The sequence below is a fragment of the Hesperophylax consimilis genome, chromosome 29 (genome assembly GCF_061612785.1).
Source record: "Hesperophylax consimilis isolate HC1 chromosome 29, BYU_Hcon_1.0, whole genome shotgun sequence".
Lineage (NCBI taxonomy): Eukaryota > Metazoa > Arthropoda > Insecta > Trichoptera > Limnephilidae > Hesperophylax > Hesperophylax consimilis.
In genome coordinates, this window is record NC_142864.1 from 19,059,747 (window position 1) to 19,084,778 (window position 25,032).

General features: G+C 37.7%; 1 protein-coding gene across 2 annotated transcripts in view; it reads left to right on the top strand.

Moving 5' to 3' along the window:
- Positions 1-23,933, top strand: part of Crk (Crk proto-oncogene, adaptor protein) — a 28,020-nt gene extending 4,087 nt beyond the window's left edge. The window contains exons 1-6 of one of the 2 annotated variants that reach the window (XM_089649185.1): positions 124-885; positions 7,698-7,820; positions 10,918-11,134; positions 14,029-14,157; positions 15,119-15,259; positions 21,988-23,933. In XM_089649185.1, the coding sequence (XP_089505311.1) occupies positions 851-885; positions 7,698-7,820; positions 10,918-11,134; positions 14,029-14,157; positions 15,119-15,259; positions 21,988-22,200 (858 nt within the window). In that variant the 5' untranslated portion in view covers positions 124-850 and the 3' untranslated portion in view covers positions 22,201-23,933. Of the gene's footprint in view, positions 1-123; positions 886-7,697; positions 7,821-10,917; positions 11,135-14,028; positions 14,158-15,118; positions 15,260-21,987 lie in introns of those variants that run through there. The other variant, XM_089649186.1, reaches the window with a different exon arrangement.
- Positions 23,934-25,032: the final 1,099 nt, after the last annotated feature.

Consider the following 25,032-nt stretch of genomic DNA (forward strand, 5'->3'; position numbering starts at 1 on the left):
TGAAACTTCAAATTTCGCGTCAAAAACATTTTTTATGCCCATTATTGCTAAACTGGGACCACTAGGACCTACTCAATTCAGCCATCTTTCATCTTCGTCCGTCCACATTCTTCTATGGGAAAGTTGTTAAAAGAATTATCTTCGCCGTGTGTGAGAAATTATTATTTATAAATTGGTTACAACGATTGCGTGTCCGGTTCGATGTTGTGATATTGTGCAAAACACCCCCGGAAACGAATCTGGCGTTTATTGTCACTGAACAGAGTGTTTAATGTAATAAATCGCCATAACAAAGTGATATGTGACAGATGGGTGTTATACTTCGGCCGCTTCGAATGGGGTTGAGGAAGCTCTGATGAATAATTAACATATAAATTACTAGCGATTCTGGCGGCGCGATTGTGAACTAAAACATCTCCCATAGTGAAATTTCATAGACACTGAGTGAAGTTTTGATAAATTCATTAATAAAACATATATTTCTCGTCCTTTCCGATAGAGGATACAGTTAAAAAAAGTTGATTCATAAAATGTATGGTTATCGATGATTGCTTCCCGTTTTGTCAGCTAATAGTATGCGGATTGTATGTCATATTTACATGCTCTTCCACTCGGCTCTGACGTTACGCAGATGTTTATAATTGTGTAAATACTGGAACGGACTAATTTTAGCCCCGACGGTGAACTGATTCACGCATTTTTATAACTCCGGCATGTCGGAAGTTCAATTAATAGTTCTCCTGGCCGCGACGGCTTCATAACCTGCGCGCTATGATGATGAGATTTCTCGAAGATCTCGAAGACATAGACGGAGTTTTGTGTTTTTGAAATTGATACAAAATCAGGAAAGATGGCTGTTACATTCGACCAGAATGATATGACGAGGTGAGCTTATTATAAATGCTAAATGTTTCATTTTGATTATAAAACAGGTTAGTCAAGAAGAGTTAGTTATGGATTTCGCATTCAAACTCTAACTAACTAACCATCACACTGTTTCTCCAGAGGGGTAGGTAGAGAGGATAGATCACCACACAACTCTGTCTGGGTGTTAAATACTCTCTAGTTCTGCACTAGTGAAACACCTTCATTCAGAATCGAAACTGTACTTGAAATAGCTTTTGCCATGTTTAGTGATCAAATCTCAATAGACAGAATCTTTCCAACCTTCCTCCTCCTCATCTCCTTCCCCTCCCATCTCCCTCCAGCCTCACAACATATCTCAATTGAGAATACCATAGTTCCACTGGTTCCAGACATTTGAAACTCCTATGCGGTATTCACATATTAAAGAACGCTTCCCAAACTTTGTCTCCCCGTCTCCTTCCCGTCCTCACTTCAGCCTTACAAGATACCCCAGTAATTATTTCCCCAACCACCCCCTTTATGCACAAATTATGGAAATTACACTTGTTTTGACAATTATTACTAGAAACAACTATTTACATGCACAAAATAGGCTATTAGGTTCTAAGGTTGGGTTAATTAAGTAATTTATGTATATTTAGATTTAAATGAAACTTCCCCAAGTGTCAATCCATACAAAAAGGGTTCAAAATGGCAGCAAAGGGATCGTTTTATAAGGTAAATTTCTAGCTTTTATTGAATGAAAATGTAATTATGTTGCTTTTTTTACCATCTATGCCGACGTAATTTTTTTTCTTTTACCATCTATCCCGACGTAAATTGTTGTTTCTTTTACCATCTAACCCGACGTAAATTGTTGTTTCTTTTACCATCTAACCCGACGTAAATTGTTGTTTCTTTTACCATCTATCCTGTCGTAATTGTTTTTTCTTTTACCATCTATCCCAACGTAAATTGTTGTTTTTTGTTGTAATTAAGTTGAAACGGACTGTAATTTCTATAATCTGTGCTTATTTAAAGTGTGCCGGTTAGTGAAATATGTACCCGTACCCCAAATGCTGGGGATGCGATAATCCTGGCTGCGCTAACAGTTAGGACTGATCACATTTGTAAAAATAAACCATGCATTTTATATATTTATTTAAATGAGAATCAACTCTAAATCTGCCAATCTTGGATTCCCATTAAAGTTCCGAAGAATTCTCCGGCCAAGTTTTATTTATTCAAAGTTTGTTTATTTACAAATTCTCCGTCTATTGTGAATAAAGCTGCATTACCAACGGGCGGCATTCGAAAACATTATTTCTTTTGGCACCACGCACAACTACTGTTCATTGTTTATTATTTATCATTCTAAGTCCCGCACGTTCAATGTTATAGCAATCCAAGAAAGAATTAAAAATCGGCTGTTTAATGTTTGAGATATGCAACGGCCTCCGTTGTCGAGGGGTAAGGCTCGATCAGCAGTCGCGGGTTCAAATCACGGCAATGAATTTGTGTTATTTCACAATTTATTAGTTTAAAGATAATCTATAATGTACTTGCGGTACGTTCCAGAGTGGAAGATACTCTCAGTATCGCCCTGGTGTAAGATCACCATTCAGAATTGAAACGTTGCTTGAAATTTATTTATTTTTTAAGAAACAAACAGCTTTTATATAATATACAATGATAGATATAAATATACAAGTTAACTGAAGTCAAGCCACAGAAGTTTCTTATGTTAAAGTGCATTAGAAATGAAGTTTTAGTATCTTAAAATTAATTTGGTGTTAAAGGAAGGGGAAAATAGGAAGAGGATAGGAGATGCTGCCGATACATATTGTACTGGACGGGAGTCCGCACAAGACTGTAGATTTAGGCGCCGGGTCCAAACCGTGTCTTCAACCGATGAGAATGCTCCTTTACGGCCGATGATGATGATAGTAGTAATATTTGATGATGAAATCTGCCTCCGGCACCCAGGCTTGGTGAATGTTGGGCACTGGGTGTGCTGTCGTCTCTGCTCGCTTCTGGCGTTGGCGGTTTTCCAGAGGAGGGCCGGCTGGTCTTGAAGAGGTAACACCAGAAGATCTTGGAGCAGAAGACTTGGCGAGGTGAGGCAGATGTTGGGCAGGAGTCACTTGTAGATAATAAAACGCTTGGTTTCGGTGGTAAAGATGAACTAATTTATTTTCAATTATGTGGCTGCTTATATTTAATTAGCCTGACTCGCGCCCGACATTGGGCTGGGAGCCCAAAAGTGGTGGGGGATTGTACCCGCGCCAACAATGAGTTTATAGGCCCCGGCAAAATGTCGCATATTCATTTTGCCGGCAGCACCGGCGAAAGTAGTCGCTTAAATTTGCGAGTTAGAAAAGATTTTGAACGCTTACATGAATAACAATTACATAGTTTAAATGCATAGTAGTTATAAGAATGTGTATCTTGACAACTAGATTTTTCGTTTGTCAAGATACGATAAAAAATAAGAAATGTTTGTAAATAAATGTGTAAAAATGATCTTAAAGCGATCAAATTTGTAAAACATTGTTAAGTTGGTATTTTTCCCAGGTCCCCCGTAACATAGCGCTCAGAAAGAGATAAGATTCACTATGCTACGAGGTTCCTGGATTTTGTACACGCAAAAAGGGTAAAAAATATTGTTCAAAAAATGGTTATACATATGTGTGAAAAACAGCTTTTTTAATATCTCCTCAGCGGTAGTATATAGAAAATAGTGTTTATTTGACTACCGCCGAGGGGATGAACAAGTAAAATATAAACATTTGCAATATTTAAAAATTGATTTTTCCTAGTAAATTTTACATAGAAAAAATGTTGGACATCGATCCACGCGGCAGGTAAGCCGGCGATGCGGTATCGATGCCGTTCGTAGACAAAGTTTTTCAAGCGGCCGGGAACAAAATGGCCAGTGGCGGGGAGTGGTGATTTCGCCAGTGGCGTGGGGTAGGCACATTTTATAAATGTTAAACAGATTTTATAAAATTGAATAATGTGGTCAGCTACGTCCGTTACACATATTGTATATCCATATATATATCCATAGTACGAGAGCCCACGACCAAAACCATGTCTCATAGCAATACGGCAAAAACCCTATAAAATCGTTAGATTGTATGATTCTGAACCCGACTAGGTGTGTAGTAACGGTCGAAAGTGTAGCAACTGCGTGGGAGGCCATTTCTGCTGTGTCAAAAAAAAAGACAGTCGGTATTATAGCAATACGTCTGATAGTGAAAATGTACATAGATTTTATAATTGTATTACGAAAAAGTTTGTTTTCAGACATTTTGCACGTAGCATATAGCCTGAGCGCATTTTTGAAAATGTCAACAAATTTAGCCGACCTGTATCATAGCAATACGGATAATTTTTTTTTTCAACTTTTCGTATTGTTGCCATGATTACCAAAAACCTGTTTTCAGACACTTTAAGTGTAGCATATACTCCCAAAAACGAAAATAACGTTTCGGAATCGCCTGGACGACGCCTCTGTTAAATGTTTTTTTTAAATTTACAGCCTTCATAGATATTCAAGAATCTCCCAACTTGTCTATTATATGTACTTTGACAGATGACAGATGTCATTACTTATTTCTTTTGTAAAAGTTACTCAAGTGTGCTTTAAATAAAACCAAAACTATCAAATCAATCAGTATTTAATTTCAACAGCCTCAGCGCTTGTTACGCTCCTGCCCCTCATTGTTTGGTTTGTAATTACCCCTCATTGGTTTGTAACAGAAAATTCAAGATGCCTCAATACGATTTTTAAATGATATCTGAGTATCGAAAAGTTGTCTGATAGAGAAGATGCTACACTTAATTTGTCTGATATAAATTTTTTGCACATGTGGACAACTTATTTTATCATGTCCAACAATTTTCAGATATATTGCTATGATACCGATCGGTAAAATTTGTTAACATTTTCAAAACGGTCTCAAAATTTAATGCGTTCACATTTCCGTCTGAAAATTGTTTTGTTCGCATCAAATAACCAAAATTTACTAATAAAAAAGATTTTCAGACGTATTGCTATGAGACATTTTTTTTGTCTAATTTTTAATTTTTTGAAGTGATTTTACGGGTTTGCGCTACACCACTAACGTCTGAAAAATATGTTTCCGGTATCTCAGAACTATCATTCAACTACAGTCTGCAAATCAGACATATTGCTATGATGCAGTTCGGTAAAATTCTTTGACAATTTTGAAAATTCGGTCAGATCAAACGCTACGCGGAAAATGTCTGATATTGGTATTTTCGAGTTCAGGATAATCGTATCTATCGATTTGATGCGGTTTTGGCCGTATTGCTATGAGACAAAAATTTTGGTCGTGGGCTCTCGTACTACATACTCTCATATTAATAATCGATCGTACGCATTACTTCATATCGATATTTCTTTAGGTTATTACCAAAAATGTCAATGCTGTAAAATTTTGTATTATATTGTGCACATATATGAGGAATTGGGGAATTTGTTCGAATGTTTGAAATGGCTTTAGCCGTGTTTGGTGACCAGATCTGAATAGCCAGGTACTCCCCCACCCATCTCCTTCCCCTCCCACTACTTTCAGCCTCACAACATACCCCAATTGGGGATTCCATAGTCTCACTGTCTACAGATGGTTGGTAGCAGTTAGGACTTGTAGGGAATTCGCATAAAATAATTCAAGTGGTCATTATCATATACATCTAAGTGATGGTGGGATTCTGCTTCCTACACAAATGCTCTCCGCTGGCTGCAGTCGCTCGCCACTCGCCTCTAGTCTTTAGTCCTTCCCGTCCTGCTCCAATCCTCTTCCACGCAGTCTCAGTGGCGTGTACGGAGTTTTTAATCAGGGTAGGCAGTAGGTAAAACAGAAAACTAATTGAAATTAAACCTTTGTACTCCAAATTTTTTTTATATGGCGCACCTACTAATGTAAAAATAAGAGGAATAATTACGATATTTTTAGAAAATTGTTAGGACACGTGTCACAGTACTCACCGGTTTCCCGTCTGCCACCTTTAACTGCCCTTTTCGAGCTGACCACACAGTCCTGCTTGGGACCTTTTCTTAAAATATGGAGTTCTCCATTAAGCCTGGTCTCTGATGGAGTGAGAATATTATTTATTACCCAGTAAAAAATATTCAAATACAATGAATGCATACTTATTGTTATGTATGAAAAACAGAGCAAAAAGCACAACCAATCAATCGTAAGTGGGTACTGTATACAACTAAATACTGAAGGACCCTTTTATTTTTTTAACAATAAAACGTATACCCATTGTTTATGTAGCCACTGCGGTGCCATCGAAGTTGTTAGAATGTTTACAAAGAGTTAATAAAGTTTACTGCAGACATTAGCGCAGGGAGTGTGATGAATCCATCGCTCAGAGTGGGAACGCATCCTGCAGCAGCTATCACAAGCCAAGGTATGAGATAACGTGCTCAGGCTGAATCACACGGGGGTACAGTGTCATGAACGGCGCCTCCGACATACAGGGACGCATCTTCCCGCGGAGGCTGTACCCTTACCCGCCTCCCAAAATGAATGATTATAATTATTCCTTAATATTTCCCGAATAAATGATTATTTGATTTACTCGATTGTGCCATGTCTTCCTGGGAGGTCCCCGACTTCTATTGCCGCCAAATCCATCTGTACAATCTTTTTAAACATTCTCAGTGATATACATGGTCCAACGTTAATTTAATGATATTTAAATTACCAATGATTTGCATTTAGTATTGATTCAAATAGATTGGAATTTCGTGAGCAGATTGAGAAGGAAGTAATAAATCAATAAACAAAATTTATGGTATGTAGTTATGTCTGTCTGACCGGCATTCAGGATTGAAACATTGCTTCAAATTATTTTAGCCGTGTTTGGTGACCAGATCAGAATAGCCTGGTACTTTGCAAACTTCCTTTTCCCTATCTCCTTCCCCTTCTCACTCGTTTCAGCCTCACAGCATACCCCAATTTTAGATACCTTCGTTCAAATGACTCCGGCAGATGTAGACACTTGTGCGATACCATTCGGAATCAAAACTGTTGCAACTTCCGGAATATATATTTTTTTAAATTTTCCCCATTTAACATTTTTTCAATAATTTCTCCAGAAAAATCATTTCCCTCGGGGCCTATGTCATCTTTGGAGATGCGGTGTGGTTTAAGGAAAGGATTGAGAGGAAGTTTTGGGAAGGTAAAAGGTATTAGGGGTGTGCAGGAATCCCTCCCACTGCGGTGCAAGGCGACATAGAAATAGAGGTCAAAATGTCTCCCTCATCCACTCTCCTCCCGGTCCGGCCTGCCATGCAGTCGGTGGGCAGATGCATCCGCCGCCAAGACCTAAACACACCTTACCATGTGAACCCAGGCATCCCTACTAAGTCACCAAACGTACGGTGACCTGTGACAGAGGTGTTGGTTATGGAATAAATAGTTCCCGGGGCAGCGGCGGTGGTACCCATACCCGCCTCCCAAATTGATAGCTCTTCAACGAAACTCCGGGATTACACAAAATATTGTAGACTTTTATTGACGTAAATTATAATTATTGATGGTGGACAGCCAGTAGGCCAATGTCCTTGTTAGAACATGGTAGGAATATTTGTGAGTTCACTTGACCTTGAATAGCAGTGGTATTTATCCTGATCCTGCAGATCTCTACAATATCTCTACTAATGCCCTCTGTGATCCTTCTCCTTTCACCTCTCCCTTCAGTTTCACAACATATCTAAATGGTGTAGCCATTGTTCAACTGACTCCACAAAACCGAGACTCTCGTGCTTTATTTTGTTTGTTGTGGATAAGAGTTTAATTTTGTTCCAGTTGGTACTTTGGCGGTCTGACCCGCTTGGAAGCCACCCAGATGCTGATGGGGGAGAGAGAGAGCGGCGTGTTCCTGGTGCGAGACAGCAACACTATACAAGGGGACTATGTCCTGTGTGTCAGGTGAGAAGCAAACAATCCATCCACATACTTTCATATTGAATTCAGAGGATAAATAATCTCGTCGAATTTAATGTTTCAAAGACCCAATCCTGTCTGATTACGTCTAAAAGGGATCCAAATGATAATCTAGTCTCCTTCAATGGAAGCAATCTTCCGAACAGGCCTTCCATTGATATGCTTGGTGTAACTATAAGTGACCAGCTCAGGTACGGGGGCTCCATCGAAGCCAGAGTAAAGTTGGCCTCTCAGAAGCTGGGCGTACTGTACAGGGCCCGCAGATACTTTAATAGTACACAACTGCTGACCCTGTACAAATCGCAAGTGCCCCCTACTGTCGAATTTAGCAGCCATCTCTGGTCCGGAGCCCCTAAATACCTGAAAAAAACCCTTGACTCTGTGCAGAAACGGGCGGTCCGTTTGATAGATTCCCCAATCTTAACAAACGGACTGCAATCTTTAGAGCACAGGCGTCAGGTAGGTATGCTGTCCTTGTTCTGTCGGTATTACAATGGAAGATTCTCTGAGGAACTAGCGTCATTGATCCCTTCGGCACCGGTGCGTAGTCGGGATACACGCCAAACGCGCGCCCAACATTTGTACACGGTTGACATTTGTCACATGAGAACGGGTCGCTTCTACGATTCGTTCTTAAGTTCAACAGCTCGGCTGTGGAACGAACTGCCGGCCTCTGTGTTTCCTCCCTCCTACAACGTGGGACTCTTCAAGACCCATGTTCACTCCTTCCTCTCCACAAAAAGACCCTCCACACAGCATCCCCAAAGATGACATAGGCCCTGAGGGAAATTATTTTCTTCAGGGCCTCCTGTGTGGAGTTAATATAAAAATAAAAAAAAGAGGAAGCTATATACCATACATACTTCTTTAGTCGTTGCCTCATTGGTGAGGACAGATCATAAAGTCAGAAACCTTTCGTCTTCACAGTTCGCGACATTGAAAAAAAGTAAATGTGTAAAAAGTGTAAACAACTACGAATTTCTCTTCTAATATTTCTTCAATAATAATATAGCTTTTTAAGGTCATTTCATAAAAATTCTCCAGTCTTTTAAAAGAAATATCATCTCTACTTTACATACGGAATCATAGCATGGGGAGGTGACACTTCATCTGCACTAGACCCAATTACAGCAAGGGGAGGTGGCACTTCATCTGCACTAGACCCAATCATAAAAGCACACAAAACCATAACCAAAATAATCCTTTGGCTACCTCTAATTACAGACTCCAACTTAATCTTTAATATTATTTATTTATTTATTTATTAACGGACATCGTCCAAATTACAAAATAATAACACAAATACAGTAAAATGAAAAATACAGGAGTAGACAAAGGTACATGAAAGCAAAGACATAAGGCAGATATAATATAAGAAAATAAAGTGACAAGTCGAATCAAGTCAAGACTACGCCGTGGGTCAGGACCACGGGACACTTATAATATTCCGTGACTTGTTTAGCGACCAAAAGTTTAGCGGCAAAAATCATTCAGACTTATCCCAAAAAAGTTAAGGTTTTGACTTGAGTTGACCAGTCTACACATTCTGGACAATGGTGAATAATATCCAAAATTTGTCAAATGATGGGTGAGGAAGAGCAGTTCATTATTTCTGAGTCTGTGCGAGGGGATATTGAAAGGAATGAGTTGCAGTAGAGTAGGTGAATCAATAATACCATTTATAATTTTGAAGAAGCAAATGAGGTCATTTCTTTCCCCACGGACTTCCAAAGGAGAGAAGTTTAGAGTTAGTTCAATTTCATCATATGAGTATTTGCCTTATTTTTCTAATCCTAGCCTCCTAGCAATCCCTCTTAAGAACCGATGTTGAACAGATTCAATGCGTCGAATGTGGACAGCATAAAAAGGAGACCAGATAACACAAGCATATTCAAGATGGGGGCGAACCAAGGAGCAGTAAAGAGTTCTAAGGGTATTTACGTTTTTGAAGTCCGAAGTGATTCTAGTGATGAAACCAAGTAGTTTGAGGGATTTATTAACGATTGCAGCTATGTGATCCCAAAAAGAAAGCTTGCTATCAAGAGAGACACCAAGGTCTTTAACCATTCCGGGAGTATGGACGCGAATGAACGACGGTACACACTTTCGCCAAAGGAGTATGGACGGCTATGGACGACAGGGTCGCATATTCATATTCGATGCATATTCTGTAAATATGCATCGTATTGCCATCTATGGACATATTCCTGTGACTTTACACCAATTTTAAACATTGTACATCATTATCGACAGAGATATCGGCTGTTATTTATTTTGCATACTATCATAAAATTTAATAAAAAAATATATATCTTTGTTTATGTAAAAAAAACTCACTCCCCAGAGCACAACCAGAATTACGTAACTTACTCCCGGAAAGGTTAATAGATGTAACAGTTCCTAAGCAAATATTATTAAGTTTGTATTCGAAGACAATCGGTTTTTTTGATCTATCGAAGGACATAATTTTGCATTTTTCGACATTTAGTTTCAAACAATTAATTTTACACCAAAGAGTCGACATCCGATTGGAAAAAAAGGCAGTCATCGTGATTTTTTATTATTTTTTTAATCTTGTTGTCGTTCGCAAAAAGCCAAAAGCGTGTATGAGAGAAAATACTCATAATGTCGTTTACAAATAAGTTAAAAAGAAGCGGCGCTAGATGTGCTCCTTGAGGTACGCCGGACGTTACTTCAATAATAGTAGACACAAAGTTGTTTAATTTTACTCTTTGTTTTCTATTGCTTAAGTAAGAATTAAAGAAGGATAGCAAGGGGTTTCTAATACCGATAGCATATAGTTTGGCCATAAGGATTGAGTGGTTTACTTTGTCGAAAGCTTTAGTTTTTTTCCCAGCTTTAGCTTTATTATGAATGTGTTTGACATTTGGCAGATGTACGCAAAAACAATCCTCACGCACCTATATACAAACATACATAAATAGTTTAAATACTCGCTGTACTCGAAACTTTGCGTTTTGCCCATGGCGTCTTTAGTCAGTCAAATTCTTATCAATTCTGCTGTGCCATAAAGCATCTTAATGTTTAATTTGACTAACCCGACTTGTTATCATAATTCCAGAGAGGATGGCCGCGTCTCCCACTACATAATAAACCGGGTGGTCCAGCCCGATGGGATCCGCTACCGCATCGGAGACCAGCTCTTTACGGACCTGCCAGCGCTGTTGGCCTTCTACCGCCAGCACTACCTGGACTCCACGCCGCTTGTGCGACCGCTGCAGCAGCCCCCCTCCTCGGTGCTGGAGACCGTCATGGCCAAGTACGACTTCGACGGGAATGTGAGTAGTTAACCGCCAATACATGTCACTGGGTGTAGCCTTACTAAGCAATATTATTATTCTATTAGTTTAGGCTCTTGACATCATTGAGATGTTTATTTCAGCGGAATAGAGCGGTGGATGCAATAGTCTATCTGTTCCCGGGTTACGAATAACCTGACAATATTTGAAAATCTCTTACTACCCCCACAGTAAGTGGAAAATGTTGCTTGTGTTGTGTTGGAGGACTTAGCCAGCCGAGGAGTTGAACACACTACGCCTGGATGGGACCCAAACGCGATGTCAACTCAGCCACCGACCTGTCAAATGTAAAAGGAAAGAAATAAAAACAATATTTTTTGTTTAAATCCACGATTTTTTATTAATTTTAAGACCGACCGGTTTCGCTACACTCGAGCATCGTAAGGGTACAAAATTAAACTAATCAAGCTTTTTGACAAATCTAATTGATTATTCAGAATTAAACTTTTGGTTTTAATTGCTTTCTTTATTTCGAGTGCTTCTAGGTTATTCAATTTGTTACTATGGTCTTTTCTATGGAGAATCTTAGCACCGGTGCTTTTATTGAAGGTATTTACAAAAAAAAAAAAAAAAAAAAAAAAAAAAAAAAAAAAAAAAAAAAAAAAAAAAAAAAAAAAAAAAAAAAAAAAAAAAAAAAAGGAAAGTAAAAGGAAAGATTCACTTGATCGTGCCATGTGTTCCTAGGACCTCCTTGACTTCTTCTACCACTCATTTTCACATCATATATTCTGCACTTCATCCTCAGATCATCCGGTCTGCATGTACTAAACATCTAAGCTTCCCTTTTTTTAATCTTGCCCATTACACTTACATCAGCCTTGTATTCTTGTTGGATCTCCACATTTGCAATTTATTTGATTGTTAACACCCTTTTTAGTAGCTTTTACATAGGAATAGTAAAGATATACAGTTTTTTTCTTACTTTTTATACATAACTGAACCTCCCCAACAACAATTTATTTAGTGACAAAGTGAAATGTCCACTAACTCAGCATAATAATTTATCTGCCTTAGTATTCTGTGCAATGAGGAGTACATTTAAGGTAATTATTCTGAACAGAATTTCTCTCCCTTAGTATTCTGCGCAATGAGGAGTACATTTAAGGTAATTAGTCTGAATAGAATTTCTCTCCCTTAGTATTCTGGGCAATGAGGAGTACATTTAAGGTAGTTAGTCTGAATAGAATTTCTCTCCCTTAGTATTCTGGGCAATGAGGAGTACATTTAAGGTAGTTAGTCTGAATAGAATTTCTCTCCCTTAGTATTCTGGGCAATGAGGAGTACATTTAAGGTAGTTAGTCTGAATAGAATTTCTCTCCCTTAGTATTCTGGGCAATGAGGAGTACATTTGAGGTAATTAGTCTGAATAGAATTTCTCTCCTTTAGTATTATTCTGAGCAATGAGTACATTTAAGGTAGTTAGTCTGAATAGAATTTCTCTCCTTTAGTATTATTCTGAGCAATGATTACATTTAAGGTAGTTAGTCTGAATAGAATTTCTCTCCCTTAGTATTCTGAGCAATGAAGAGTACATTTAAGGTAGTTAGTCTGAATAGAATTTCTCTCCCTTAGTATTTTGAGCAATGAGGAGTACATTTAAGGTAGTTAGTCTGAATAGAATTTCTCTCCCTTAGTATTCTGAGCAATGAGGAGTACATTTAAGGTAGTTAGTCTGAATAGAATTCCCTCCCTTAGTATTCTTATTTGTATAGCCTTCAATCTACTTCCATCCTTCCTCTGCCAGTTCCATGTCCCACAGCCATACATCAGGGTAGGTATCAGCACTCCATTGGGGACTCCTAGGTTCGCTTCATTTGACAACATTCTATTACGAGGCGTATCCAGAAAGTAAGTGTACTGAGGCTCTCACAACCGAATGAATTCTGTTGTGAGAGTGTTTCTGCAAATCTCCAGATCTCTACTACACGAAACCATCACAGAAACCCTCGGATATCGGAAACTGTCCGCAAGGTGGGTCCCAAAACAGGTGACAGACCAACACAAGTTGAATCGAGTGGAAGCTGGACAAGAGTTTTTGAGGCACTGCAAACTCCATGGAGATGAATTTCTCCGCTCCATCGTTACTGGAGATGAAACTTGGGTTACACACTACACGCCCGAAACCAAAAGGCAGTCTCAACAGTGGCGTCACACCTCTTCACCCTCCGCCAAAAAGTTCAAAACCACAATTTCAGCCAAGAAAATCACGGCATCCGTGTTTTGGGACTGTCAAGGCATAATTTTGATCGAATATCTGCCTCAAGGGGAGACCATCAACTCTGCAAGATACTGTGAGACCCTAAAAAAATTGCGGAAGGCGATTCAAAACAAGAGGAGAGGCATGCTGACAAAGGGAGTCAGCCTGCTGCACGACAATGCCAGACCACACACGGCCAACACTACGAAGGAACTGCTTGCCTTGTTTAAATGGGATGTCCTGAACCACCCCGCTCATTCCCCTGACCTAGCACCTTCAGATTATTATCTCTTTACCTCCCTGAAGCTGTACATGGGTGGAAAAAGGTTTTCAACCGACGAGGAGGTAAAGGGGGAGGTGGAGAAGTGGACGAAGGGGTTGGCGGGAAACTACTTCGAGGAAGGCATCAAAAAGTTGATACCCCGCTTCACCACCTGCATTGAGAAGAATGGCGACTATGTCGAAAAATAGCTCACATATGTACTACGGTAACCATGTAATTTTTTTGTTTCAATAAAAAAAATTTGTAACCTACAAAAATTCAGTACACTTACTTTCTGGATACGCCTCGTAGCAACTACCATTCAGTTTTACGTTAATAGAGTTTTCTGCTTACCTCCTTTTTCCATTGTTCTTATCTGTCATTTCAACGTTTGTTTGTTTGTTTAATGTCAAGGACACCGATGACCTCCCGTTCAGGAAAGGAGAAGTGCTGGAAGTGATCTGCAAGGACGAGGAACAGTGGTGGACCGCCAGGAACCGGGCAGGAAACACAGGATCCATTCCCGTACCATACATCATGAGGGTGATTATACCATTCTTCACTTTCACCAACACTAGTAGTTCTGTGAACAGTTCATTTTCTCTTATTTAACCGTTAGCGTTCCGAGACATCCACCGTGGATTTACTAGTTGCTCGACGCACTTCCCTCGATTTTATGGTATTTTAAACCTTAAACAATGCTCCTAGCATACTAAAATTTGTTTTTTTCGCTTGGCAACAAAATATGTAATAAAACTAATGAATATTTACACATTCCTTCATTATATGTAATATTTTTTATAACAATAGAGAGAAAAAAATAAACATTGCTCTGAATATAAGTAGCTGTCCTGAGTAAAATACTCACAGATTTTTATAAATACCTATATAAAATCACATTATCTGGTAAGTCCTTCTAATTTACAAAAACATAATTTTGCAAGGGCCACTTGGCATTCCAGGATATCTGGCTCTCACTGAGAAGGCTCGGGTTCGATACCCGGTACTGGAACTACATAAATGTAAAATGACGTGATTGCCTCGTGCCGTCTAACGGGTCAAAGAGAAGGAACTCGTTTCCCGTAGTTTCCTGTAGTTCCGATGCAAGTCTGAATGCCCCACACCAAAACGAGAGTATTGCACAAGAAAGCATACTTAATGCAATTCTTCTTTAACGCAATTTAGTTGGGTCCCGTGACTGAATAATACGCACTTCTTAACATGTATTATCTCCAGTGAACGTCACTTGGATAACCATGTGTTCCACAGCGATAACTGTACAACCAGGTGAGGTCATAACAGAGCAAATGGCGGCAACAGAACATTTCTTGCAGAGTTGACAGGTCTCACTCAAATCCTAGCTCCCTTTGGTGCAGAACAATTCAAACCCACCAAGAACCAATAGCATTGGCCATCACGAAACAAGCGTTAATAGAGATTTTAGTGTAGCAAGGCAAGATGTGGTGGAGATTCAAATGATATTTATTGTTTGTAATAATTCCAGTATGTGGAGACCAGCGCCAACAGCAATAGCAACAGTGTGAGCGCGACAGACGGCCTCAACCAGTCGGCCCTCAACAACAGCGGCTCACCGCTGGCCCCCGACACTCCCCCCAACCATTCGCAGGGCAAGACTTCCATGCAGGTTGGTACACCCATCAAACTTATTAATAATTGGATAATTTGTTTAGCGCCACTGTTGACGCAACTATATTCCTTTAACATTGTCCTTGAAATTTTCCCATCCTATTACCTACAAGTACCTGTCATTATCCGACTGTAGCCACGTTTGTGTGACATTTACAACAATAAACTTAACTGTCAAATCAGTTTATTGATGAAGCCGGTGTGATGAACATCTCTTTATGATCAGTGCTTTTATTGATATCAACTCGGGGTAGAATACTGTGCCGTGAACATATTCGGTTCCCTCAGTGTGTTTCTTACCCAACCCAGATGTTGTGGAAGTTGCGTGTGCAATAAATCATCTCCTGTGAGTAAAACCAACCAGCAACATCGTTGACGAACATCAAAGGGGTAAGTCGGATTCCTTCCTTACTCCCTGTTCACCATCTCTAACCATTGTTGTGTCAACTTCAAGTTCACAATTAATTTTACAGTCCATTCTTGATTCGCCTTGCGATTACAGCCACTTTGGTGAAAAATCACCTCAAGGACGACACCAAAATTGATTACTCAAAAGGGCACCCCTGTCTATACAGTGTAAAGAAAGGGGAACTATGTCTGTGAACTCTCGAAGCCAACATCAACTGTGAACGGTTGTTCCGCTTGTGTCCGTGGAGTTTTACCCACTTGCACTGGTGTGATCACGCTTGATCGATGCTGCTAGCTCCTTAGAGCAGGCTCCATTAATACCTGCAGAACAGACTCAGCATTTTCAATTGTTGGGTGTACTTGAGTTTGTATAGGGTTAGCAGATGGTCTCTATTGAAGAATCTGCCACCCCCCATATAAGACACCCAGTTTGTTGGAAGCCAGATTTACTCAGGCTTTTATACAGCCCCGATACTTAAGGCCGAGTGTAGTTTTTTATTAATTTAAAATAATGATTATACTACTAAGCAAATCGATTATGATAGTGTTTTCAACAAGTAAAATTTTTTTTTTACATTTTTTAAATTAACATAGGCTTAGTAATTATCAAAATCAAATCGAAAATATGACCTTTTTCAGACCGTAATACGTGCGTTTTAAAAAATACTATTAAAGGCTGAATATCGTCAAAAAATACCTGAAGGGGTTTTCTTTAAACGTACGAAAAAAAAAACTAAAAAATAAATAAAATAGGTTCGTAGTTTAATTTTTTCATAAACTCTAATTGTACTTGTTTTTAAAATGCAGATTGTAAAACTTTGGATACGTTTATTTAACAAAACTAAACGATAAATTACTGGTATTATATTTTTCCACTTTTTAAAGTTAATTTAATATTTTTTATACTACAATTTAAGAAAGAACTTTTAGATTTTTAAATTACTTTTAAAGCAGGCCGTCTGCTGGCGCCTATTTGAAATTTTAAATATGGTAGAACATCGAACTAAAAGCTTCTTTTAAATATCCCAACAGATGGCGCTATCATGGTTCGCTATTGACTCTTCCCATGTCATAAGCCAATATTCAACGTATAAATCGGTTTCAGTTATTCAAGCCAAACGGCCACTGGCTTAGGTTATGCTATTCTGTACACTATACTGTAAAACTCTCGCCTCGAAGTTTGCGGGATCGAATATCGGAATGGGCAAGTAAATTTTATTTGGTTAATTTGTGTTATTCACAATTAATGAATTAATATACGTATGGTATATGCGCGGTACGTTCCATAGTGAAAGATACTCTCAGTATCGCCTGGTGTAAGACCACCATTCAGAATTGAAACGTTGCTTGAAATGGCTTTAGCCGTGTTTGGTGACCAAATCTGAATAGCCAGGTAGATTCACTTATTCAATAAATAATACCCGTTCTGCGGTCTAAATTTAAATAATGATTTGTGGTCTTTCATCGGGGCGATACTGACAGTATCTAACGCTCTGGAAAATGCCGCAAATATAATGCTTATGTACATTGTGAAATAACACAAATTATTAAAATAAAATGTAGGTTGGTATTCGTGCACGCCAAGATTTTAACCCGCGACGTCACGGAGGTCGTCATCCTGTTGAGTCGGGCCATATCACGATATTTATTATTGTTTTTGTAAATTATTCTAAAAAAACATGAATGAAAAGACAAAAAACAAATAAGCTGACATTTTTAGGTCGGGATATCAATTTACCGTCCACTGTAAAACAACTTACAAAAATGTCCACCCGCGCAAGGCGCTTTTTAGTTCTGAGTGCTATGTGGCATCGTTGTAAATGAACTGAATGTTGCCAAATCTGAGGTTTTGCTTCACCAAGGACTGTTGAATACAAGCGAATTTTGGGCCCGATGGCGTTTCTGTGGGCCTTAGAAAACAATAATGTTATTTATAACGCTTATTGTTGACCGAGGTAGAACGAACAGAGGTACTCTGTTTTTTGACCAGATGTAGGTATATTTTTTACAATGCGTGCATCTGACGGCCGGCCTGTCCGGTGGTGAAGCTTTGGACTCCCATTCCGAAGGTCGCGGGTTCGAACCCGGTGTACGCAAATAAAGAAGTATTAGCATTTATATCTGAACCTAGATATTTATTCTGGACCACAGAATCAATAAAATTTTATTTTGTTAAAAGTATTTTGGTATTTAAAATTTTAAGTACTTAAAAAATTATTTATTTATATTATTTCATTTAATTCATTGTTATCTATTGAATTTAATGTGTTAATTATTGTGCATAAAACTATGTAAAACCAAATGCCAAAATGTTTTTAATAGAGATATACATAATTAAGAAATTGGCACATACATCATCATACATGTCATAATATGGAAAATCAGGACTAAAGATATAGGAAGAAATAATAATAATATAAGCGATTAGTCATAATAGACCCGATATAGTTTTACATGAAAAAATTAAAAAAATTAACTAATATCATTGATGTCGCTATACCAAATTCCTGTAATATTCAAAAATCTGTTAGCGAAAAAATAAGAAAATACACAGATTTAGGAAATGAAATAAAAAGAATTTGGCATTCTCAGACTATAAAAATATTACCATTCGTTATTTCGGCTACTGGCATTATACCTAGCTCTCTAATTAAAAATTTAGGCGTATTAGATCTTTCAAAAAAATTATATATAAAGATGCAAAAGTCGGTCATTTTGAATACATGTAGGATAACAAAAGATTTTTTAAATATTTATGTTGAGGGATCAGTAGGATTTATAGGCCCTGTTAGAAGTTCTACCGAGCCGAACCCTCTGATATGAAAATATCTGGAGTCGGTGAATTATTTTCCCATTTGATCTTTTGTGAGTTGACGTGTTGTTCTTGTATTGTTTTGTATTTATTTTGCTTATATAATGCACTTACATAATGTTGATTGACTAGATGATCATTTGTGGAAAAGTGAGTGGAAGGGTTTAGTTTTTCCTATGGGGAAGATTTAACCCGGACAACAAAATCGGAAGCATAAAAAAAAAGAAATGTCAGGCTTTCTGTAAAAATATTAAAATACATACAATTAAATTAAATGTTACCTTGTATATATTCGTTTATATTCTAATTAAATAAATAATACAAAAAAATAGTGCCATCTGGTAACTGAAATTCATAACTTTTATAACGAAGATTTACACTACCGCCATCTTACTGTTTTCAGGCAAACGTTTTTAAAATAAATTCTAGTTAGAAAAAATATTGTTTTGGAAATGAACAACAGAGTTCGTGTGTGTCGAAAATAGTTGATTTTGTCAGGTATACAATCACTCTTAAGCCAGTTTGATACATACTCCAAGCATTTCAATGAAGTCTTTATTGAGGAGGGTGCTTCCATCCAATTAAATTGAATGTGATCTGGATTTGCTGTGCTAAACACATTCATTTCATGGTTTATAAAATCACTAGCTGACGTGTATCCGGCGTTACTGAGAGTTTTCCTTAGGAGATAAACATATACCACCGTGGACTTTCTGTAGACCTTTTTAAGATATACAATGCTGTAGTACATTATTGTACTGTATCTCACAAAGTTTAGCCAGCGTTAGCAATGTAAATGTCTGTAAATAAATTTTTTACGACTTGATTACAAAAAATCGTCTTTTCTCTACTTTTTACAAGTATAATATGCGTGAATTATATATATAAACCTTCCGGAAGAAATTCTCTAAATGATAGTGAAAACCCTATCAAAATCCGTTGCGTTGTTTAGAAGAACTAAGCGCACAAACAGACACGGGATAGCGACTTTATTTTATACTATCTGGAGATTTGTAAGAGTTGATTTTATGTAGTTCATTTAAGAAGTTTTTTTTTTTAATATCAACTTTGCACAGGAGATCGCTAGGGAAATCAATCACCTTTCTTGGTGCCTCTGTCCTCATTGGGGAAGCCTTGTGGAGGGTGTGTTGGGGGAAAAGAAGGAGTGAACCTGGGTTTTGAAGAGATCACAGGAGGGAGGAAACATAGAGGCTGACAAATCATTCCACAGCCGATGTGTTGAACACAAGAACAAGTAGAAGCAACCCGTTTTCGTGTGATGAATATCACTATGTTGGGCGCGCGTTAGGCGTGTTTCCCGACTGCGTTGGCGCTGAAGGGATCAACGAAGCTAATACCGGTAGTATAGGAACAGCACTCGCACCCAACACCTGTACTCCACAGATGCAATCCGTTCTTTAACCGGTCAGCAACGTAAGTAGATATACACGATAAAATAACGATAGCAGTCAAGTACAATAAGCGTGTTTACACGTCAACGCGTGTGTTTCCACAAAAATCGTCATAACTCCGTTATTCTTCTAGTGACATCCCTAAAACAAAAAGTAGAATATTCGTATTGAATGAAGCTTCACATCTCTATTCAAAGTTATCCATAGAAACCCGTAAAAAGACCTACTCAGTGGAAGCAAATTTTACCCGCCAAATCGTAAAACGACGCCAAGAAAGCCGTTTGACGTGCCGACCCGCCTCGCAAGTTTAATTATTTTTTTTTTAAATATATTTTGTATGAAATGGTCAAAAAGTGAAGTGACAGAATTGTTTATTGTACATTTGTACGATGAAATAAGTGTTTTTTTTTTACATTATCCATGATTTTAGTATCGTTTTTACATAAAACATTACAGGTGAGTCATTTTTACAATTTTTTCATGTTTCCATTCTAAATTTAAATATTTACAAATGTTAATATTTATTTATGATACAACAATTTGAAAGCCTATTTTGTAACCTTTCTAAAACAGTTTTTACTATTCGGCTCCGTTCAGTAATGTTTCATTTATAGAGCTTTGATTGTGAGGCGGTAATAACACAACGTTTTCGTGAAATTGACATTTCGGTAAAGACATCTTAGCTTCAAGTTCGCGAAAAGTCGGAGGGGTTAAGATGGGGGAATCTGGGAATTCTGGCAAGTTGGAAAAACTGTCAACAGTGGGCATGCTTTGACACCATGTGATCCTGAAATGCCATTTGACTGAATTAAAATGCTGCTGCAGTAATTAACTTGTGACACATATTTTTGCTGAACTGGTTTATAACCACTCTTGCGATAGCTTATTTAAAAACAAACATCTTGAGATCATACATACAAATATTAACACACTTTATACAGGCAAATACGAGGGTCCCATTCGAGAAAATGGATTTAGTTTTTAAACAGCTATATCTCTGAAAATATTACATATATTTTAATTTGCAGATATCTATAGATTTGTATATTTGATAGTAGGTATGTACAGCATCCTTTTTACAAAAAGTCGTCTACCCCCTCTGGTAAGCACGTGAATTCAGTATGTTAGTTTCCAGAAATTGCCCTAACATTTGAGACAATACTGAATATAACTATTTCTCTACGTTGTCTATGATCTACTGGAAATTTTTATAGTAACAGACATTAAAAAATGCAATTTTTAACATGTAAACAACTCTTCCCTTGTGGGGCCTTCACGGAACCAAAGGGGAATGAAGAGGAGAGATGAGGCCACCTCTGTGAACTCTTCCCTTGTGGGGCCTTCACGGAACCAAAGGGGAACGGAGAGGAGAGATGAGGTCACCTCTGTGAACTCTTCCCTTGTGGGGCCTTCACGGAACCAAAGGGGAATGAAGAGGAGAGATGAGGCCACCTCTGTGAACTCTTCCCTTGTGGCGCCTTCAGGGAACCAATGGGGATTGGAGTTAAGAGATGAGACCTGGGAAGACACATTGTGGAACCAGAAGACATAGCCACATATCCAACGACAACCCTGGTGAACTTTATGAAAGGGACTGGGTGACTGTTAAAAGAATAAGGTAAAATGGAAGATATCACAATGGGTCTATGGCCTAAGTGCTCACGGGAACTATATGTAAACCGTCTCTGCTCTACAAATAAATAAACGCAAACAGATGTTCAATTTTTAGAAAATAATTTAAAATGTCGTCTACGCGCAATATAAAACATTATCTGGAATATTACATAAGAGGAACAATAATGACACCTTTTGGCATTCGATAGAACATATTCGTTGATTGCGGGAAGTATAAAATTAATTTTTCACTTGTAGCAAACACTTTGTGGGTATACATAATTATTATAAAATTAATTCATAAAAATCACCCACCTTTCGTTCAAGGAATGCCTAGTGATTAAATCTTCTACGTACAGTATCCAACATGGCCCTGCCTTATAACTGTAAATTGTTTCAGTATTCGGTTGACGAAAGGAGATTCAAGATATTTTAAATTACGTTAATTTTCCATCATTAACACTTTTGTATTTTTTCCAGCGTGTGTTGCCCGCTCTGGCTCGCGTGTGCCAATCCCGCGTGCCTAATGCCTACGACAAGACCGCCCTGCGTCTCGAGCGCGGCGACGTGGTCAAGGTGACCAAGACGAACATCAACGGGCAGTGGGAGGGCGAACTCAACGGGCGCACGGGCCACTTTCCCTTCACGCACGTCAAGTTCGTGGACGACGAACCTGCCGGCGGGGCAAGCTAAGATTTACTGCTGGATTGAGGGTTGTGTAAGCTGAATTGATGTGGTGTGGTGTTAGTGCAAAGTGCAGGACTACAGGAGGACGGTTTTCTAAGCCAATGTGTTGGTTATGTATGCTGAAATGAACATTATGTGAAATGTGTAGATTGTTTGAACTGAAATGAGAATTATATAAGCTAATGTGTAATGTTTGAACTGAAATGAGAGTTATGTAAGTTAATGTGTATATTGTTTGAACTGAAATGAGAGTTATGTAAGCTAATATGTAGATTGTTTGAACTGAAATGAGAGTTATGTAAGCTAATGTGTAATGTTTGATCTGAAATGAGAGTTATGTAAGCTAATGGGTAGATTTTTTTAACTGAAATGAGTTATGTAAGCTAATGTGTAGATTGTTTGAACTGAAATGAGAGTTATGTATGCTAATCTTTAGATTATTGATCTTTTGGGGAATTGTGTAAGCTAATGTGAAGATTATTTGAGCTTCTGGAGGGTTATGTAAGATAATAGATGGCTTATATGAGCTGAAGTGAGAGTTATGTAAATTGATGTGTGGAATATGTATGTTGAAATGAGGGTAAAGTTAAGATTATGTGAGTTAGAGTGAACTATAGTGAGGGTTATGCAGATTATTTGAGATTTTGGAGGGTTATGTAAACTAATGTGTAGATTATTTGAGCTTCTGCAGGGTTATGTAATCAAATGTGTGCAATATTTGAGCTTCAGGAAGGTTATGTAAGCTAATGGATGGATTATGAGAGCGAAGTGAGATTTATGTAAGTTGAAATGAGGTTAATGTTAGCCGATGTATAGATTATGTAAGATATTGAACTACATATAGTGACGGTTATATAAGCTCAAGTGAGGATTGTATAAACTACAGTGAGGGTTATGTAAGCTAATGTGTGGATTACGTAAGCTAAAGTGAAGGTTAGAGAACTTACAAACAGGCAGAGAATAATTCTCGATAAATCATAGACAATTGAGTGTTATGTAACTTTGCTACAGTCTTTGTAATGACTTGTTTTAAAGGTGTACCCTATAATTATTGACAATTATTACATAGGTAAAGTTATTTTGAGGGCTATTATAATCGACAAAATTTAAAAAAATTTAATTAAACCAACAAGTGCGGAATCATATTAACCACTTCCATTGGTTGATCTTTCTAACCAACTTATTGTAAATTATGTGAGTTCAAATGAGAATTATTTCAATCTAAGTTAAATCTAAATTTTTAATTTTCAACGTTTCGCAGCCCGTTTCAGCTTTTGATCAATTTGTGATCTAACTGTCAACAATAATAATATGACTATGCTTTACGCATTATTAATAGAAAGCAAATGTACCAATGTAGTATTTTTATATTTGACGTAATATTAAAATAATAAAGTTTGCGTAGATTGATTCAGAATTATGTATTGAATGCAGGTTGTGAAATTTTACAAAGTTTTATAATGGGCCAGTATTGCATTTTGGTAAATTATTTACATACAGTAGGATCGCATTATTCCAACTGACTAGCTCATAGTATCGATGTTCCACTCTGGTGTCAAGCCTTTCTTGCAGAATTTTTTTCAGTGTTTAATATTGCAAGAATCATGAAGGCCTCAGTGGTTGAGGGGTAAAGCTCTCGACTAGTAAATAATACGGAGATTGCGGGTTCAAATCCCGGCGTGCGCAACTAAATTTTATTTGATTAATTTATTCATTTAAAATAATATACAGGGTGTATCGGCAAGTACCCGACAAACTTTAACCAGCTTTTCCTTAGCACATTTGGAGTAAAAAATGTTATGGGCACTTTGCTGTCCGGTAACATTTTTTTTTAATAAAAAATTTCCTATTCATATTTTCACCACATGTCACCAATGTTTTATCCTTTGTCAAAGTTTGAAAACCCATCTGGCAATATTTTGTTCGAGTTTCGTTGAATAATGTACGTACGTACCTACGTTGGCGCGCTTTTACGATCACAACGAAATGGCACGGCACCATTCGTCTCATTTTTAGCTATTATTATTTAGTGTGTATGAAAGAGCGAACACGCTTTTTGACACACTTGCTAATAACAGCTGTTGAACACGAGAAACAATGACAGTGACGGAGTGTGGCTTTTTTTAAATCATTTTTTGTTTTTAATTGAAAAAAAATGTTAGCGAACAGCAAAGTGCCCATAACATTTTTTGCTCCAAATGTGCTAAGGAATAGCTGGTTAAAGTTTGTCGGGTACGTGCCTATACACCCTGTATAGGTGGAAGATACTCTCAGTATCGCTCTGGTGTAAAACAACCATTTAGAATTGAAACGTTGCTTGAATTGACTTTAGTCATGTTTGGTGACCAGATCTAAATAGCCAGGTTCCTCCCCACCTTCCTCTTTCCCATCTCCTTCCCTTCCCATTGGGGATGTCACAGACTCACTGGTTCCAGGCAGTCGGGAGCGGCTGGGACTCTTGTTCGCTGTTCACATTAAAAAAATGTATTTATGAATAAATAAGGCATGTTGTTTGCAAAAGTGTTATTTTGTCAAAACTATTTTTAAATCGTGTACATATTGCAAGATCGCATTAAAATACCATATTTATATAGTAGTTATTTTTTATCTGCGTTTGTGAATATCAAACGTTTTTACATGAATATTGGACGCACATGTACATATAATAATTTTAAACATTACGGATAAGATGAAGAAATGTACCATTGCAGATGGTAGCTATTGATTATTTCATTTGTAACGCATAAGCAACGAAATTTTGAATAATAATATTATGATAGATGATTTTTTTTACACTAAAATAAGAGTTTTACATATTGATACAACGACAGTATACAA